Source organism: Anopheles aquasalis, chromosome 2 (assembly GCF_943734665.1).
Source record: "Anopheles aquasalis chromosome 2, idAnoAquaMG_Q_19, whole genome shotgun sequence".
NCBI lineage: Eukaryota > Metazoa > Arthropoda > Insecta > Diptera > Culicidae > Anopheles > Anopheles aquasalis.
The window spans coordinates 87,600,647-87,618,142 of record NC_064877.1 but is presented as its reverse complement, the minus strand read 5'-3'; the positions used below and the strand labels follow the sequence as shown (position 1 = coordinate 87,618,142).

General features: G+C 46.9%; 5 protein-coding genes across 5 annotated transcripts in view; all 5 read left to right on the top strand.

Annotated features, from left to right (window-relative positions):
• The first annotated feature begins 10,502 nt into the window (after nt 1-10,502).
• Nucleotides 10,503-11,764, top strand: LOC126580816 (derlin-1). Its single transcript, XM_050244082.1, has 4 exons — nt 10,503-10,735; nt 10,808-10,999; nt 11,069-11,229; nt 11,299-11,764. Exons 1-4 carry the CDS (start codon nt 10,583-10,585, stop codon nt 11,543-11,545), a joined length of 753 nt encoding a protein of 250 aa, XP_050100039.1. The 5' UTR covers nt 10,503-10,582; the 3' UTR covers nt 11,546-11,764.
• An 84-nt stretch (nt 11,765-11,848) lies between these two features.
• On the top strand, nt 11,849-13,049 carry LOC126569525 (protein ABHD11-like). Its single transcript, XM_050226679.1, has 3 exons — nt 11,849-12,167; nt 12,234-12,407; nt 12,474-13,049. Exons 1-3 carry the CDS (start codon nt 11,919-11,921, stop codon nt 12,981-12,983), a joined length of 933 nt encoding a protein of 310 aa, XP_050082636.1. The 5' UTR covers nt 11,849-11,918; the 3' UTR covers nt 12,984-13,049.
• On the top strand, nt 12,849-14,525 carry LOC126569526 (WD repeat domain-containing protein 83). Its single transcript, XM_050226680.1, has 3 exons — nt 12,849-12,979; nt 13,081-13,238; nt 13,300-14,525. The coding sequence occupies exons 2-3, from the start codon at nt 13,172-13,174 to the stop codon at nt 14,136-14,138; spliced, it is 906 nt and encodes a 301-aa protein (XP_050082637.1). The 5' UTR covers nt 12,849-12,979; nt 13,081-13,171; the 3' UTR covers nt 14,139-14,525.
• LOC126569527 (lysosomal thioesterase PPT2 homolog) lies at nt 14,321-16,035 on the top strand. Its single transcript, XM_050226681.1, has 4 exons — nt 14,321-14,453; nt 14,530-14,790; nt 14,855-15,104; nt 15,170-16,035. Exons 2-4 carry the CDS (start codon nt 14,656-14,658, stop codon nt 15,640-15,642), a joined length of 858 nt encoding a protein of 285 aa, XP_050082638.1. The 5' UTR covers nt 14,321-14,453; nt 14,530-14,655; the 3' UTR covers nt 15,643-16,035.
• A 92-nt stretch (nt 16,036-16,127) lies between these two features.
• LOC126577794 (ficolin-1-like) overlaps nt 16,128-17,496 on the top strand; it is a 1,604-nt gene continuing 235 nt past the window's right edge. The window contains exons 1-3 of the mRNA XM_050239731.1: nt 16,128-16,146; nt 16,205-16,225; nt 16,750-17,496. The exon at nt 16,750-17,496 is cut by the window's right edge and continues 235 nt beyond it. Coding sequence (XP_050095688.1) covers nt 16,128-16,146; nt 16,205-16,225; nt 16,750-17,369 — 660 coding nt within the window. The 3' untranslated portion in view covers nt 17,370-17,496. The remainder of the gene's footprint in view (nt 16,147-16,204; nt 16,226-16,749) is intronic.

Sequence of the window (17,496 nt, the reverse complement as noted above, 5' to 3'; positions counted from 1 at the left end):
TGTCACTAACGAATATCTGGATTACAAGAGCAATTGTATTCACGAAAAGATTTGCTCATTTAAATTTGAAATAGTTAAAACTCTACCTGACAAATCGCCTGCCTCATAAATTATTAAATTAGAAAATTCCTTCACATACCAGGGGCCGAGAGCAGACAACTTGCTATTTACCTTTCTCACCATAACTATGCCGAGTGTCATGCGAAAATGGCATTAGCCAATGGGTTGGCCTGTGTACCGGCCATCCTTACTTTTGAAACCATTTACTCAAATGCAAAGCCGGTGTCCATCCTGCTAACTCGTCAATCCCATAGAACCTGCACGCCACGACATGGACAGGAGCACTTTCTAATTGCTCTAATTTCTAAAACTAACAATACCCAATTAAATAAGAAGATTCTGGGAACCGTCTTAACCGAATGCTACTCCTGATGCTGCTGCCGTTTTCATCTCATTTTTCAATTTGCTCACCGGGAAGGATCGATCTTCTCGGGAGAACTGTGGACGACCGACCGGCGACGACCACCACCACCCTCTCTCTCAGGTAACGCGCGCAGGGTCCTCTCTAGGGCAAGGTCTGCACGCACTCATTGTAGGATTAAGGATGTTTTCAAACGGATTAGCCTAGTTTCGTCGGTCTCGCCGGTGTCGGCTTCTCTTTCTGGCTCCTCCTGGCGGGGTATCGATGGATGACAGTGACTGACTGACGGTCACTGGGTAAGGTCTCGAAATCTCGCCTTTCGCTTAAAAAGATTATCTGCCCACATCGTTTTACTTTTGATTATTTCGTTACGGTCACGGGCCAGCATCCTCAGCGTCCGTCAGCGCGCAGGATCCGAAAGGCGGATAAGCCGAATGACCGAAAGCCTCGAAACCTCGGCTTCTCAAGGATTGCACTACTTACTCTGGGTTGGGGTCCGCCCTTAATGCCGCTAATGAAAAGTAATGGTCAGATTGTTTGATTCAACTACGAGTTTAGAGCGTACGTGCCGACGTGTCCAGTGGCCACGCGAGCGTCGTGGTGTGGTCGAAGGCGAGTTTGCAAATATTAGACCGTTTGTTGGGGTATAAATATTGTCCCAACAGTCCAACAAGGTTCAAGCCCTGTGTCCTGTAAGCCGGATGAAAGTGACATAAAGCAATGGTCACCGTTGATCCTCGTGATGCGTTGTCCATCGAAATGATTATGTTGCTGCTACCGCTACTGCTCCCGATGATGATGATGATAACAAGGATTCTGTCTTCCTTAAGGATGGATCGGCTGGATGATCCCACTTAAATATCAACATGTTTTCTACGCACACCATACCTCTCACCTTTACCTCTGTATCTGTCAGCCTGAACCCTCCCTGAAGCTGCCCTCAAGCCGTATCCCGCATCTTCAGGAGCTCACGCATTGCCGCTTTGCCTCTCCCACCCACCGACACCCTGCGAACACCCTCATCAACCGATCAACCCTTCGCTGCTTTTGCTGCGCTTGCTTTTGACACAAATTTCGAAGACACCTTACACACTCCTCATCACTCGGCGAGGGAGACCGAGGGAGCGAAAACAAAAATTGGACGATGAAGAGTGTCCGGGGACTGGTGGGACTTCAACCGGAAAAGTCCGGAAATCGGTGTTTGATTTTAATTTGGAACAACAAACATATTGTTGCGGGGTTTGCGTTCGCCCGATTCCTTCATTCGTTTGTCCTCCGTCAGCCCCAAGGGGCCCAAGACCGGCGACGTGCTGCTACGTCTTCTGCCTCTTCGCCATGCCGTTGGAAGTGTGGCCGTCCCGGTGACAGGACAAAGCTGACAAAACCACCGCCGATTATGACTACCTTTTGGACGGGAAAAAGGGGGAAACAATCACTTCACATTCCAGGATGTCATGTGGCGCCGCTGTGCACTCGCGCCAAAGAACTCACGCTTTGACTCGTGCAAGATTCAAATCATTCACAAGCGCCTTTTTTGAATCCGAGCATTTTTTTATTGTACTGCTGGTGATGTTTGGCTTCCCTTTCCTCGGCTGCTTTTCGGCTTTTTTAATCTTTCTGCCACAACCTCAAACAAAGCTAGCTGCCACAGCCTACTGTGCAATACCTGTTGGGGATTGACAGAAAAGGCTCAAGATTTGGATTCTTCTCTCTGCAATCGTAAATCGTATAAGATAAATTATGAAAATAGAATTGCTTTAAAACTGATTCTTTAAATTTTAAATAAAAATAGTTAATCTTGGAGGACTTAAATTGGAAACTACCGTAAATTGTACATTTGAACTGCTTCTTTAGTTAAAAATTCTGTAAAATCCCAAAAGAAAAGCATTCTGCAGCAGCACTAGGACGATTGACTCACTCCACCTCCACGCCCTTAGTCTGAGCTCCGTTAAATATGTGGTTCAGTCCACCACACCCCTCCGTTTCTGAGCCTTTTGTCGTCCATCCGTTCCGACAGTTTTTGGCTCGTACTTTCGCACCCTCGCACGGCGCGACAAAATGAGGCCGGTTTTGTGGGCGAGAAATAGAGCAGTGCCAACGGGAACACGACCACGACCGTCTTCCTGGGCGAACGCTTAAAAAGACGCACCTAGGGAATCGACCGCCGACAGACCGAGACCGAGACGACGCGCACACGACAGGAAGCAAAATAATTACCAATGACTGCGGCTAAACGGAAAACCATGGAGGGGGACAGTGCGTGGAAAACAACAATCAACCACCAACGCTAACCACCCGACCTCCTACACCGACAAAACCGAAACGGGCGGAAGTTGACGGAAGCAGACGCCAACCATCATCACAACCTCGGTTGTTGGCTGGATTTGATGCAATTTCCGCGATGCTGCCCTGGTGCCCGGTGCTCTGGGAAAAAGGACAAAACAATCGGATTATCGAGATCGAGGTGAGAGCGAGATATACGATGATAAGGGATTGAGTTTTGATAGGGGGGATGATTTTAAGGGTGAATTAAATGTTGCTGCTTTTAATGACATAATGTTTTATTAAATCGGATTAAAATTGTGGCCACAGTGAACACCAAACAGAAAAGTGTTAAATAATGTTTTAAATGCGTTTAGGGATTTATGTTTTTCCCAGATAATTTTTAGTCGGAATTTCATTTGTTTTATAAATACTCTGAAAGTTATTAAGTTATCAAATTCTCTTACATAGCTGCTGTCTGATGAAATGTAATTCGTAAAATACAATACGAACTCAATTGTATAATTAAGAGGAGTCTATGGTTAGTTCTGGGGCAAAAAAGGGTCATTTTTAATGATTTTTTGTAAAGAAACCATTCAACTTATTCTTCTCAAGTGAATAGCACATTAAACTGCAACTCTTCAAGAATATTTGGTTCTATTTTGGGGAAGATTAGTTGATAACTTCATCCATGGCATCAAATTTAGGAAGGTGCGTCTGCGACGAGTTACAGGTGGCCATCGCAGCTATGTGATGAGTCATCAATACTAAGCGAATCAATATTATATAATTATTACATAAATTATAAGTTTATCCAGGTAGCCCCGTCGAGTATATGTTAAAAGTTCCCATTTTTCTATTCTTGGCTGATTTTTTAAGTAGGTAAATTGATCAAACTAAGATCCAACCGGGTTCGTCGCTTAAATGGGCAAGTCTTTTGATCCGAAGCCATAAACGGTTTAAAAAATCTATACCTTTGTCAGTTTTTCTTCGATTGATCCAAAAATTTTACACAATACTCTTGAAAGGATCAGCATTCAAGCAAAAAATATGTAACAAAAAAAATACCTTAGCCCAGCCTTAAACAAGCACTTACATTTCAGGTATTCAGAATCAAATTGCATTTCGGCCCAAAACGGGAACATTCGATTTATGGCTCTCCAGTTGTTTATTACCCTGTACATGCATTAACCCAAAAATAGGATTCTTCATGCGCAAGCGAAGTGTAAGGACTCTCCATTAGCCATAAATCATCGCGATCCCACCATCGCTGGAAATATTCCACGAAACAAATTTCATCAAAATCTATAAACAAAAACCTTCCTGCGCCATCCAAGTTAACAAATTGCATTCCAACGAGCGACGTCCGGTCCAGTAGTCGCGACTCACCGCGGCTTCAGCTCTGCTCCATTTCGGTCCTAACGAGCCTCGTTGAGTATTTCGGGTGCACGGGAAGTCAAATGTTACAAATTAACTCATCACAACGCACACCCCACACCCCAGTTAACTATCTCTCTCGTGGCTGGTGGAGTGGACACACCCAAAACCGGAAGCCCGGTAGATGGAGCGTGCCACCGATTTCCGGACCGGGCCGGGCGCACGCGTTCACGCCGGTTGGGCGTTAGGTGGCCCCGGAAACAATTTAAACGGTATTACAAACAAATCAATCGCCAATGATAATAATGTGTAGTAACAGTAATAAACCACCATGTCCATCGTGGGATGCGCAGAGGGTCGGCAGGGTGGAAGGGGTCGTGTGCCGTGAACGACGTTCGGTATCCTCCCACTTGACAGTGGAACCCCTGGCCCTGGGATAGGATTATTAACTGTACGGGAACCCTCGATTGGTTCCGAAATTGGCTCAACTCAATTCCGGAACCGGAGAGCGGTGAGCATTGTGATCCTTTCTTGCTTCCGTCGTTCAAAACGCTCTTTTCCTGCGTGAAATGTGCCTTCCGGAACGGAAAGGTGGCTTACCGTTGTCGTCGTCGTCGTTGGGAGCATCTTTTCTGCGTTTTCTGCTGCCGACGGCTCTTCACACACGCGTCAACACGACACTGATAGTGATTAGAGGGTGCGTGGTGGTTTATTGTGATGTCCTTTGGCGGCAGAGGGTGTCAATTGTTCGTGCTCGGCACTGATTGGCATGTGGGAGGGATCGAGTCGCCTCTGATGCAGCAAATGTTTTGTGGACATCTCACATAACTCTCGAGTAAATGCTTAATCGGCGCATACCTTTATAGACTAAGGGCGATTATATTTTTAGAAATTCGATTGCGTCTCGTAAAACGCTTCACGTCACCGTCCGCGATAGGCTTTTTTAATTGATCTTCTTCAATCATTGTTTGTTGCTAAACACTAGCGGCCCTCGGTAATCGCCTTGGAACGCTCAACTCGTTCCACGTGCGCTCTGCCACGGCACAAAGGATTCGCTTAAGTGGAGCTTCAACTTCAACCGAAGCCGCGGTGATGCGCGGTGCCAGTGAACCCGTTAAAATCCTATCAGAAAACTTTGCCAACATTGCCGCCCATTCCACCGACGCAGACACGACTCCCAGGATCAGGAACGCGCACGCAAAACCACGTCACAAGAAGTTGTCAGCCGCCAGCGGACAAAAGGATTAGGCCCCGGTGGCCCCTAACAGAGACTGACTGGCGTGCCTGCCGGTGGCAACAAAAGGTGGCGCGTGACGCGTATCCTGCCTACCACGCCACCGCACCACCGCGAACCGACGAACCTGAAGGACTTTGGTCGAGGCCGAATCCTTTAAATTGAATCCCACCAACAAAAGAAGCGAGCGAACACCCTCTCCGGGTTGTACGGAAACGTTGAGCATCGAGTTTTAATCCCCCCCCCCCCCCCCCCCACATCCCTCCCCGGCTTTCCGGTCGCGTGATCTCGGCTGCCAAAGTGTCGTCGTAACTGTCAACGGCAAACGCGGAGCTCCGGAGGATTGCGGAGGTGGAGAGAACTCCGATGAGCACTTCCCATGAAAAAGTGTGAGAAAAATGGAGCGGACCCCGCTGATGGATGATTACACTAATGACGAACCAACACGTCCAGTCAATCAATACTGACCGCGGTCATCCATCTGACCATCCAACACAGCAGGACACGAGCGACCTTCCACCGGCCTAGAAGTCTGATGAAAAGTGGAAACTGTTTAAAACGATCTTGAAGTCATGTGCGTGGTGTGCCTCACTCTGACGGTGGCCACTAACACAAAACTCCAAAAGGCGTGACATTTTTATGGACACGAGCAGCATGGCATTCAGCCGGGATTGACATGGGGGAGACATTTTACAGTAGGTGTCCCATTTAATGATCGTTCCCAACTGACTGGACAAGCTGTTGCTGTTGATGCTGTTGATGCTCAGCATCAATCAGCGGGCGCCGTATGAGGGGTTATTTTGCCTGTTTTGCATCATTAGCGTAATTTGCTAGCGGAGCATATGTTACGATTCTGAGCGATGGATGGAGCACAGTTTGTGGTGCTGTTCACGGAGGAAGAACGCTGTGACTACATTTTGAAAGGAATATTTTTGATTTATATGAGTGGAGGAACTCTGAAAAGTTTAAATGCTGTTAGGATGATTTTAAAACACTATATACAGAGTTACTGGTATGAAGTATTATCGATTCAAAACACCATACCTTTTTTGTGTTAAACTACACCGTGCGCCATCAGGAGGTACCCTATTTTAAAGTTGAATAACTCAATCATTTTTCACCCGATTTTAAAAAATAAACCAGTTTTATTTAGGTTTTTCTATGCCATAATAAGAAATAGTTGAACATAAAAAAGGTATGGTGTTTTGAATCGGTAACATTTCATATTAGTAAGGAAGAAAATAATGTTTAGAAAATCATACTTCGATTCAAAATACTTTGCCGATAGTTATAGTAAAAAGATGTAAATTTTATAAATAGAAAGAAAATTGTGAATAAGATCAGACAATGCTTACTTGGATATAACATAACATCCAAGTAGGCATCATCTGAAAATCGCTGTAGGCGAGGTTACTTTGATGGCTCTTGGAACACATCTTCAGAAATATAAATAAAAAAACTTATACAATCCATTTGCTTTAAATTCTTTGAACTAAAGCATCCCTTTTGCCTCTTAGTTCCACCGGTTTGAAGTATAAGGCCGCAAACAATGGTCAAATGTGGCTAACAGAACAATAATTCACAGCAACACCTCACGGGACCTCATCACCGATTGGGCATCGACAATGGCGTTTTGCACAATGTTTGAATATCGTTGAAATGAGCACCAGCGCCGATTGTTGGCACATTTTGTTGTGGGAATCCGCGTTCCGTGGCCACCGTATACGCGACCACCTTTCCCGACCGTGACACCACGTGAGCACTTCAAAGCAAAGCTGACAATTGCTGACGCTGCACGATACGCAAGCAACATTATGTCTCGCGAACAAAAATATCCGTTACGCGGCGGGTACCACTGCGTTAAAAATGTAAAAATGCGTTCCTCGCCATTGACCTCCTGCCGTGGAGGTGGCCCAGTAGACCCGGTCGCAAAAAATCAATCCAAAAGCACAACGCAGAATAGCGCTTGCCCCCCGGGGGATGCAATCGTTTCCGAAGGACACCCGCTAAGGGGACAAGGACCCCCAGTGCCACTGACACACTGCGTTGGCCATTTCACCAGACGAACGAACGAGCGGCGCAGTTCCAACTCCTCGGCGTGGTGTGGCGTGGCGTTATTGGCCTGAAGGGATCTTGCTGGCAGCTGGCTGGCACGAATTCGTTCCCCGTTTTTGATGCGCGAACCACTTTTGCCCTAAAGCCGTTGAAGTTTGGTGGTTCGCCTTTTTCCGGTAAGCAGTCTCTGGCAGTGAGTAACACTGAAGGACCAACTGCAATACGGCCACGGCTGCTGATGCTGGCTGGCGGAAAGAAATGAAACCCCAGAAGAGGAAAAAAAAAAGGAACGGGGAAAAACACGATCTCTAATTGTCGATAAAATGATTATACAGAGTGTATGTGCGCAATGGAAGCAACACAACCCAAAATGGCGCAAACCAGGGGTCCGAATGAAGCCGCTGCTGCAATCGGGATGCGGTCTTCCCTTTGCTTTAAATTCGGGGTTCATGCTAGGGTACCAATCTCGGGCCTTTGACGAACGATGTTTGCGTTCTTCTCTGTATCGCAACATCGAAATATTTACTCGCTTTTCCAGGCGTTTGTTCCCTTTAAAGTCCTTTTTAAGCGGAGGGAGCGCACACTTCTTTCTGTTTTGCGAAGATTTATCACGATAGCAAAGGTACTAAAGGTAATTTAAAGCAACGGAGCGGCCATTAAAGGACCAACGCTAGGCGAAGCGAAAGACTGACCATCGCCAGTTGATGTATGCTGCTGGTGCATAACATTATTTATGCAACGATCCTCACCGCATCACAGCGATGCGGTCCAGTCCGGGCTCTCCCTCGCCACTGTCAGAAATGAAAAGCCACTCACGATGGCCATTTGCTGCATCCGTATGACCTCAACCGACCGACTGTCCGACCGACTGCCCGCAAAATGGCTGCCAGAATCGTTCTGATAAATGATGACAGCCCCCATCACAGTATGCGCATCTCTATATCTTTCTATCTCCCTCCATTCTCGGGCGCCCTTTATCTTGCCTTCTCGCCTGCCGTAATAGAACAAAGCGCACCGTGGCAACTGTTACATGCTGGAGGGATGCAATCACAGCAAACCATGCGTTGCACCAGCGCCAGGGGTGCACCTCTGGGTGAACGCATGTGATTTATTGGAAGGAGTGAAAAATGGAAACATTACATTCGCAGCCACTGGGGAAGCCTCGGCCTTCGTTACGTGCGAGTGCGAGTACCATATGCCAACAGGAACACGGACTAACTGATGCGTGTTCGCTTCTGATAATGCTTTCAGCCATTTTGAGATGCTGCTTGTCTGCTGCTGATGCCGCTGGGATTTAGCTCTCCTTATTAGCCACGCATTATTTCATTTCACCCTCTCAGTTTGCTCTACTGATCAGCAGCAAACGCATGTGCAACATTTGTTGTTTTTTGCAGTTGGATAAGAAAGATTTTCTCGTATTACACAGAAAGAAACACACGAAATGAACTACTGCACCACAAAATCAAATTTTCATAGATTATAAACTTACCAACGAGCCACCGCTATGGGACGATTCCATGATGCGGCACTGCCAGCGGACCCAACAAGTTCCATATGACACCAACACCGACGGCTACGGTCGTTTACGCCATTTTCCGTCGGTAACTTCCTGTTTTCGATTCCTCGCGTCCTCGGTGCGGCTGCTGCTGGTACACTTTATACACATAAATTGGGGAGTATCCTGGTTCATCAATAATTCACGGCGCCAAGCTCGATTGGTGAAACACAATCGCGCGAGTGGGAGGACCGCACCATCGCCTTCACTTGTTATGTAAATACACCATCATCAGGCATACCAGCGTGGCCATTTTTGTACGCTCGGGTCCGGAATCGATTGGCGGGGGCACACACAACCCGCGAGGTTTAAAAATCGATCCAATCAGGATCTGTGGGGGGACAATCAGGATCCCCCTATCGAACCGTCTTTAACTGCCGACCGGCTCTGTTTGCGATGTCACTTCCGCTGTCGCTGTTGCTCCTTTTTAAGATTCTGGGCCTTGCACGGCCGGGATAGAAAATGGAAAAATCACAACCAAAACCATCAATTATCACCGCACGATCGAAGAATAGAAACCGGCGATCCGGTGCTGCGAAAGTAGTGCGCGCGAAAAGGAAAAAATGCGTCCGCGACCACCAAAAGCTAACGCGCGAAGCAATCCAAGTCGCCTTTTCTGGCGATGGTGTTTATGGGATGGGAGCGGACGATATGATTCGCGCAAAGCATATAACAGCACACATACAGACGTTCGTGACATCATGTCATACTACGATCATGGCTTTTCTCGTCTGTCCGTGTTCATTTCATGTTCACTTCTGCTCGCGCCAACAGCAACAGCCGCCAGATGCAGGACCGGAAGGCCAGACCTTTGGGTAGGTCCTTACCGCGAACGAAAGAGAGCGCAAACACTGCACCCAGTGAGGATTGTGTATTTATTACCGTACTCTGCGCTTTCTACTGCGAAACAGGAAAGGATAGATAATGAATGAATCCACACGGATCGGAACTCCGGTACTACTCCTGGAGTTATCGATCGAATGGAGGCGCCACACGTTGGCCACGAAATAAAGAAAGAGGCGTCAATTCATTTGGATTTCCCTTTAGGAAATGATTTATATTTCGTTTAAAGCTGTTTAAACTCGGAAATGGGTTATTGTTTTAGTAATAATTCAGTCATCTTTAATCATAATCTTGGTGCGGCTTTTGTAGCCGAGAAGAGAAGAGTATTTAGTTATAGAACGTGCCCCAGCATTCTCCTACCATGAAGCCCAAAAAATACATGCACTTCATCACGTTGCTCCGTCTGTCTAGCAAGGAGCAAAATCTCACCAGCGGATTTCAACGGTCAGTTTAAAAATGCCTCTGACTGCCACCTGTTCAGTTTAAACACCTTGGCTATCCCGGCGGGCAAAATCATACAGCAGAATAGCGTCACTATTCTGCTATGATTTGTTTGTAATTCTGCTGTAGCGCCTGTTAGTCTGTCTATTGTTGCGCTACAGGCAGACTTACATACAAATCGTAGCAGAATAGTCATACAACGTCATAGCAAAATAGTGACGTTATTCTACTGTTTTATTTTTCCCGCGGGGATGACTCCACCTCGATGGTACAGACACCTTGGGTGGGTTTTGACGAACACGTCACAACAAACAAAAGACAATTCGCCAGAAAAGGTTCGCCGGAAGACGGAGCACGGACTATTTCAGAATTTCAGCATTTAGCCGCCCAGAAAATGAGTGATTTCGCGACTTGGTACAACCAGGTGCCGCCCTTTACGCGCATCTGGCTGTCCGCTACCGTGGGTTTGTCGTTGGTGGCCAAGTTTGGTATCTTGCCGTTGGAGTACCTCATCCTGCAATCCGCACCGCTGTTCTACAAATTCCAGGTACTTTTACCGGCACACGCTGAAATCTCGCCAATCAGCACTAGCTAACGCACCCTTGTCCCTCTTTTCTAGCTATGGAGACCCGTGACGGCCGTCTTGTTTTACCCGCTGAATCCCGGAACCGGATTTCACTTCATGATGAACTGCTATTTCCTCTACAATTACTCGCTGCGGCTCGAATCGGATCATTACAAGCAAAAGCCGGGCGATTACTTTTACATGCTGTTCTTCAACTGGTTCCTGTGTGTTATCATCGGACTTTTGGTAAGTGAGATTTTGAAGATGCCACTAAGCGGGGAAAACGATTTCATTTCCTCTTTTCTCCGTCGACAGATTGACCTTCCAATCTTGATGGATCCGATGGTCCTTTCCGTGTTGTACGTGTGGTGCAAGCTGAACAAAGATGTGATCGTCAACTTCTGGTTCGGTACACGGTTTAAGGCCATGTACCTACCGTGGGTTCTGCTTGGAATGAACATGATTCTCTCGTCGGGGTACGTATGATGCAATCCGCGTGCCAATCGGCATCAGTGTGGCTAATTTTGGTCCTTTCCGCCCAACAGAAGCATATTCTCGCTGCTAGGAATTCTGGTCGGTCACGCTTACTACTTCCTGAAGTTCATCTATCCCTCCGAGCTCGGTGGTCCTGCGCTCATCGAAACGCCCTTCTTCATCAAACGCTACTTTCCGGATGTTCAGGGTGGCACCCATGGGTTTGGAGTACCGCCGGTCGGCCAGCGTCCAGTGCAGCAACAGCAGGCTGCTTTCCGGCATGCGTGGGGCCGGGGACAGATGTTGGGCCGTGACTGAGCCATCGACTGGTGGACGTTCGTTCGATTGTAAATACGTGCGCGTGTATGGGAGCAAAGCGACGGAAATCGCAGTAACCCATGCGTCCCCATTGTAATCGTCATCCTCTACTCTATCTGGTACGATCCATCAGTTTACAAAAATGGGAGAAAGCTTGTAACACAATGACTGCGGGAAAGGAGTGTTTTTTTTTCTAAAACAAAGAATATTTAATCTTAATCTACAGAGGTTCTTTTTAATGATGATGAGAAAATTGCTGTTCTTCGCTGCAGAATCGGTTGGTGACGTCACGCTAATCACAGCTGATCGTGACAGCGTTGGTTCACGCGAAGTCCTTGAGGCCGCTCATCACAAACAACAACCAAAAAAGGCGATGATTAGGAATCAGAGTGTGCATAGAGCGTTGTTTCGTTGTTTCGTGGCTCCCCGATGTGATTTGCATACCAGCGCACTTCGATGCAACCAAGGAGCCACTGCAGTTCCGCTGGCGTTCAGCCGGTACGAAAATAACGGAGGTGGCGATGCCCACCCGGTCCTCATCCTGCATGGACTCTTTGGATCGAAATCGAACTGGAACAGTCTGGCCAAAGCGTTCCACAAAAACACCAAACCGGTGAGAAAGGTATCGTATCTTATCCGCAAGCACCCGTTAGCAGACATGAAAAAGGGCTTTGCTTTCTTCCCACAGATCTACGCCATCGATGCACGTAACCATGGGGACAGTCCGCACAGTGAGCAGCATTCGTATGAGCACATGGTGGAGGATATGGTGGCTCTCTACAAATCCATCGGCATCGAGCGAGCTTCCATTATTGGCCACAGTATGGGAGGTCGAGCGATGATGCTATTGGCACTGCGATACGTAAGTGCTCTTGTCCCCGCTATCCGGATCAGTCATTCATGATACTGATTTCCTTCTCGCCTGTAGCCGGAACTGGTTGAAAAGGCTATCATTGTAGATATCTCACCGTCGCCGGGGCTGGGCACGAGTAACACAAACATCCCGCTGTTCCTGCAATCCATGAAGATGATTCAGATCGGTCCCGACGCTACCATCCACCAGGCACGGCGCATTGCGGACGAGCAGCTGGCGAAAGTTATCAATGAGAAACCGTTGCGAGACTTTTTGATAACGAACCTCGTAAAAAACGAACAGGATGGAGGTCGATTCCAGTGGAGAATCAATCTGGAATCGTTGGAACGTAACTTCCACACCGGAGTGGCCCAGTTCCCAACCCTAACCGGCCATCGATTCGATGGACCAACGCTGTTCATTGCCGGTGGCCGCTCGGATTATGTAAAGCCAGCGGACATTCCTCTGATAAAGACGCTGTTCCCCAATTCGGACATCAAGTACGTGAAAGATGCTGGTCATTGGGTGCACAGCGAGAAATCGGCCGAGTTTGCGAAGCTGGTTTTAGATTTTTTGAACGAGTAAGTTCAAGGTGGGAGGGGGGCATAGACAAAGCCGAATTTATTTAGTTTTAGTAATCGTTCCCACAGAGCAAACTTAATAAATTGTTGATTTTTTCTAGAAATTGAAACGGATGACGCTTTTATTGTGAAACGCACTGTATCTGTTTTGCAAACAAACAAACAAAACAGATCTAGTTCCCGCGGAAGGTGATGGATTTGGTCGCTAAGCAAAGCATCAACTGCAATCAAGGCGCTGTTCGCGCGGTTCGGTACAACGGTAAAAAGGATAACCAGCTCAACCAGGTGGCTCCTTAACAAGCTCTTCTTACTCCTTTCAGTGGACGGTTCGTACTGCTTCTCCTGTGGTTCGGATAAGAAGATAAAACTATGGAACCCACGGACCGGTTTGCTGCTCAAAACATACGGAGGCCATGCAGACGAGGTGATGGATGCGGCCGGGAGCTGTGAAAGCAGTTTCATCATTTCCGCTTCCCTCGATAAGAGTGTCATTTACTGGGACGTGTCGACCGGTCTGCCGGTGCGCCGGTTACGTGGCCATGCCGGTGGCGTCACATGCGTGCGGTTCAACGAAGAATCTTCGATCGCCGTATCCGGCTCGAAGGATAACACAATCGCCTGCTGGGATGTTCGCACACGTAAGCTCGACCCGGTTCAGACGATGCGTGAGGCCAAGGATTGCATTACGGCGCTCGTTGTGAGCGAACACAAGATAGTGTCCGCCTCGCTGGACGGTTCCGTGCGGCAGTACGATATCCGGGCCGGTGAGCTCGTTTGTGATACCATCGGCGTGCCCATCACTCATCTTGTCCAAACGAGCGATGGCCAGTGCTTGCTGGCGGCCTGTTCCGACGGAGTCATACGGTTGATCGACAACGATACGGGAGAACTGCTGTCCGAGTACAAAGGCCACCGGGTGGATGATTACCACATCGAATGTGGCATTATAGAGGCGGACACGAAGATCATCTCCGGATCAGCGGAAGGGGTGGCTATCATTTGGGATCTGCTGGAAGGTAACGAAGTGCGAAGACTTCGGATAGGCAGCGAAGTGGTGCACTCGTTGGCCACACATCCCACCGGAAACGATGTGCTGTTTGCTCGTAAGCGGCATCTGGAAGTTTGGGGTCATCCGGGCGAGGATGCCGACGAAGCATAGACAGGATGTAGATAACCGGTATCGATTAAGTACAAGAAAACAATTCTGATAACATTCTGAAGAAAACAGCCGCACCTTCGAGTCGATTTCTAACCAAAATCATGGAAAAACAGCGGAAAACAGCGGAAAATCATCGTTAAAATGCTGCGCCCGAACCCATTTCCAGTGTTGTAGCCAGGTTTGCGCAAAAAGTTGGCGGTGCGTGTGGCCCGGCCTTATCGCTGAAAAAAAACCAAAACAAAAACAAAGCAACGAATTTTCAGCTCGCGTTTGGAAAACTCGAAACGAGGAAAGAAAATCCCGTGGCATAGTGCAGTAAGTTACAAGTTCTTTCGGCTTTTTTTTGTGTTTCGTTAATAAAAAGGTTTCCGGTATCTTCTATCGTCACTAGTTCACAGGAAGAATGATCAGCTTCCGCATCAAATTAGGTGACTAAGCACTTAACATCAATCAATCGAGGTACTTTAGCGTATCCGCGAGATAAGAGGAGTTGCGTATTTCACTCGCAATCGAAAATATGTTGCGACTCGCTGGTTGTTTAACGCTGCTCTTGAAGCTCAGCCTCATCTGTGCATATCGGCCAGTCTTTATCTATCATGGGATTCTCACCGGAGCCGATAGCATGCAGCATCTGGTGAAGCGGATTCAGTTGGTTCGTTGTCATCGTGGGAAGGTCCGGAAATCGTGGAACTAACGTCCTCTTTCCTACTCAACAGCTTCACCCGGATACGGTGGTGTACAATTTTGATCGCTTCGGTGGATGGTCAAGTCTGGAGAATGCTTGGCATCAGGTGCTGGAAGCGAACGAGAATCTGCAAGCGGTATGTGCCCTGCATCCTGAGGGAATCAACATGATTGGCTATTCGCAGGGTGGGCTCCTTGGACGCGCCGTGCTGCAAACGTATCCGGACCACTGTGTCCGCACCTTCATCTCGTTGAGCTCGCCACAGGCTGGCCAGTTTGGAGGTTTGTATTGCGATACTCCAACAACTTTGAAGTCATCCTGTTCATGTGGTTCCATTCTTTTGTAGATGATTTTCTGCACTTGATTTTCCCCTCCCTGGTGGCCAAAACGGCGTACCAGCTGTTCTACTCCTACGTCGGTCAGCACACGTCCGTCGGGAATTACTGGAACGATCCGCACCATCAGGATCTGTTTGAACAGTTTAGCATCTTTCTGCCGTACGTGAACAATCGGCTGTACTCCACCAACTCGACACAGTTCCGCGAGACGATGATGCGACTCCGGCGGTTGGTACTGATCGGTGGACCGGACGATGGTGTCATTACACCGTGGCAATCGAGTCACTTTAGTTTCTACAACGAAACGAATGATGTGGTGCCACTGCAGGAAAGTCCCATCTACAAGGAGGATCTGATCGGACTCAAAACGCTACACGATAGCGGCCGATTGGATGTGATCAGCAGGGAAGGTGTACATCATTATCAGTGGCACCGGACGGATCATGTGATCGATAGTGTCATTATTCCTTATCTCGACTGAGAGTGCGTTTCGAGAGGAGGCGCCACTGACTGACGAAGCTTTACCATGCGTTTAGGATATTTGATTAATGTTTTAAGGTGGGTTTTGTATAAAGGATAAATCAGAATAGTAGATAAATGATGTTTAAAACTCTGTAAGGAAGAATAGGCTAGAAGATCCAAGATATTTTCCTGTGTGATAGACGGAGCTGTTCGGGAGACGTGAGCCAATCAACTTTCATTCAAAGTTTGCTAAAGAGTGCTGAAATAGTTGGTTTCTCTAAACGAGAAGAAACGAAACTTCACAGGTTTTTTTTTCTGTTTTACATATCATGGATAATGCTCTGGATTTATTGTGAATTGATTTAAATTGAAATTAATTGAATAAAATTGGCCTTTGGAAGATTTTACCGTACGACACTTCTTTAATCAGCATGGATTGCTCAATGCTTAATGAGGTTGTGGATCACAGAGTGGCTGAATCATCTTCTAGCAAACCGGTACGACATGGTTTATCAAAAGGAAAGTACGCAGATACCACGGGAATCAAACCTTGAATCAGTATGAAACGTCCCTCTGAACAGTCCAGACACAATCTTTTACAAGTAAATCTTCATTGGAATGGTTACAATGTGTGTTCCGAAAATGAAGTTGGCCGTTTGCTGGCTTATAGTTTCGAGCCTTTATGTTGGTGCAAGTGGACGGGATGTAAGTCCTTCCGTACATAGTTCTCTCGGCTACGGACTCGAGTTGCTCTTACACAAGTTTGATATTATATCGAGAAAGCTGCAAACAGTGAAAGATAAACTGCAGAGTATGGAAGACAAGCAGCAGAGTATGAACGACAATCTAAAAAGTGTGGAAAGCAAGTTGTTAAACATAGAAAATAGTATCCAGAAACATGGAACCATCCAAGGAAAAGTAGTGACAACGTTGGAGGACCATCGATCCAGCCAAAGCCAAAAAGAAGTGTTTGCTGTGCTGCATAAATTGGAAAATATAACCGCGTTTAATTTCAGCGAGGTTTACAATCGAGATCAGGAGGTGCGCACAGCTCTTCATAAACTCGATAAAAACATCGAGCATGTGCTATATCAATATAATCAATCTATCTTTTCTTCGTGCAAAGATGTTCGTTCGAAAATCTCTGGTACATATCTTATCCGTGTGAAGAATGATAGTGAACTGATTGAAGTGTATTGCGAACAGAAATCGTTCGGCGGTGGGTGGATCGTATTTCAGTACCGTTACGACGGATCACTGGACTTTTATCGTGAGTGGAATGAGTTTCGTGACGGATTTGGTGATTTAAACAAAGAGTTTTGGTTGGGTCTTGAGAAGGTCCATCAGATAACAAGTGGCCGTAAGCATGAATTGGTCGTTGAATTAAAAGACTTTAATGGAAGATTCAAATACGCGCGGTTTGATTCATTCGAAATAGGAAGTGAAAGTGAGCAATACAACTTGAAGGATATCGGCGAGTATAGTGGCACTGCAGGTGATAACATGTCTCCTTTGAAGGGTGTGAAGTTCTCAACCAAAGTTCGGGATAATAATGTGGGCCCCGTACATTGTGCACAGCAGTACGAAGGTGCATGGTGGCACTGTAACATATGGTTTTGTGTCGAAGAGAATTTGAACGGGCGCTACATGAATGCCGTCGATCTTAAATCAATGCATTGGCGGCATTTCAATGAAATGTTTCAAGGATTGAGTTATTCGCGACTGATGATCCGGGAGAAGGAATAGTGTTTCCAGTCGGACCAATGGTGCAGTGAAATGAATGGAAAATCAACAATCCCGAACCGAAACAAAATAAAATGCATATTTTGAAATTAATTTCAGAAAGTCTTTTAAATGAAGAAAATATTAGCTT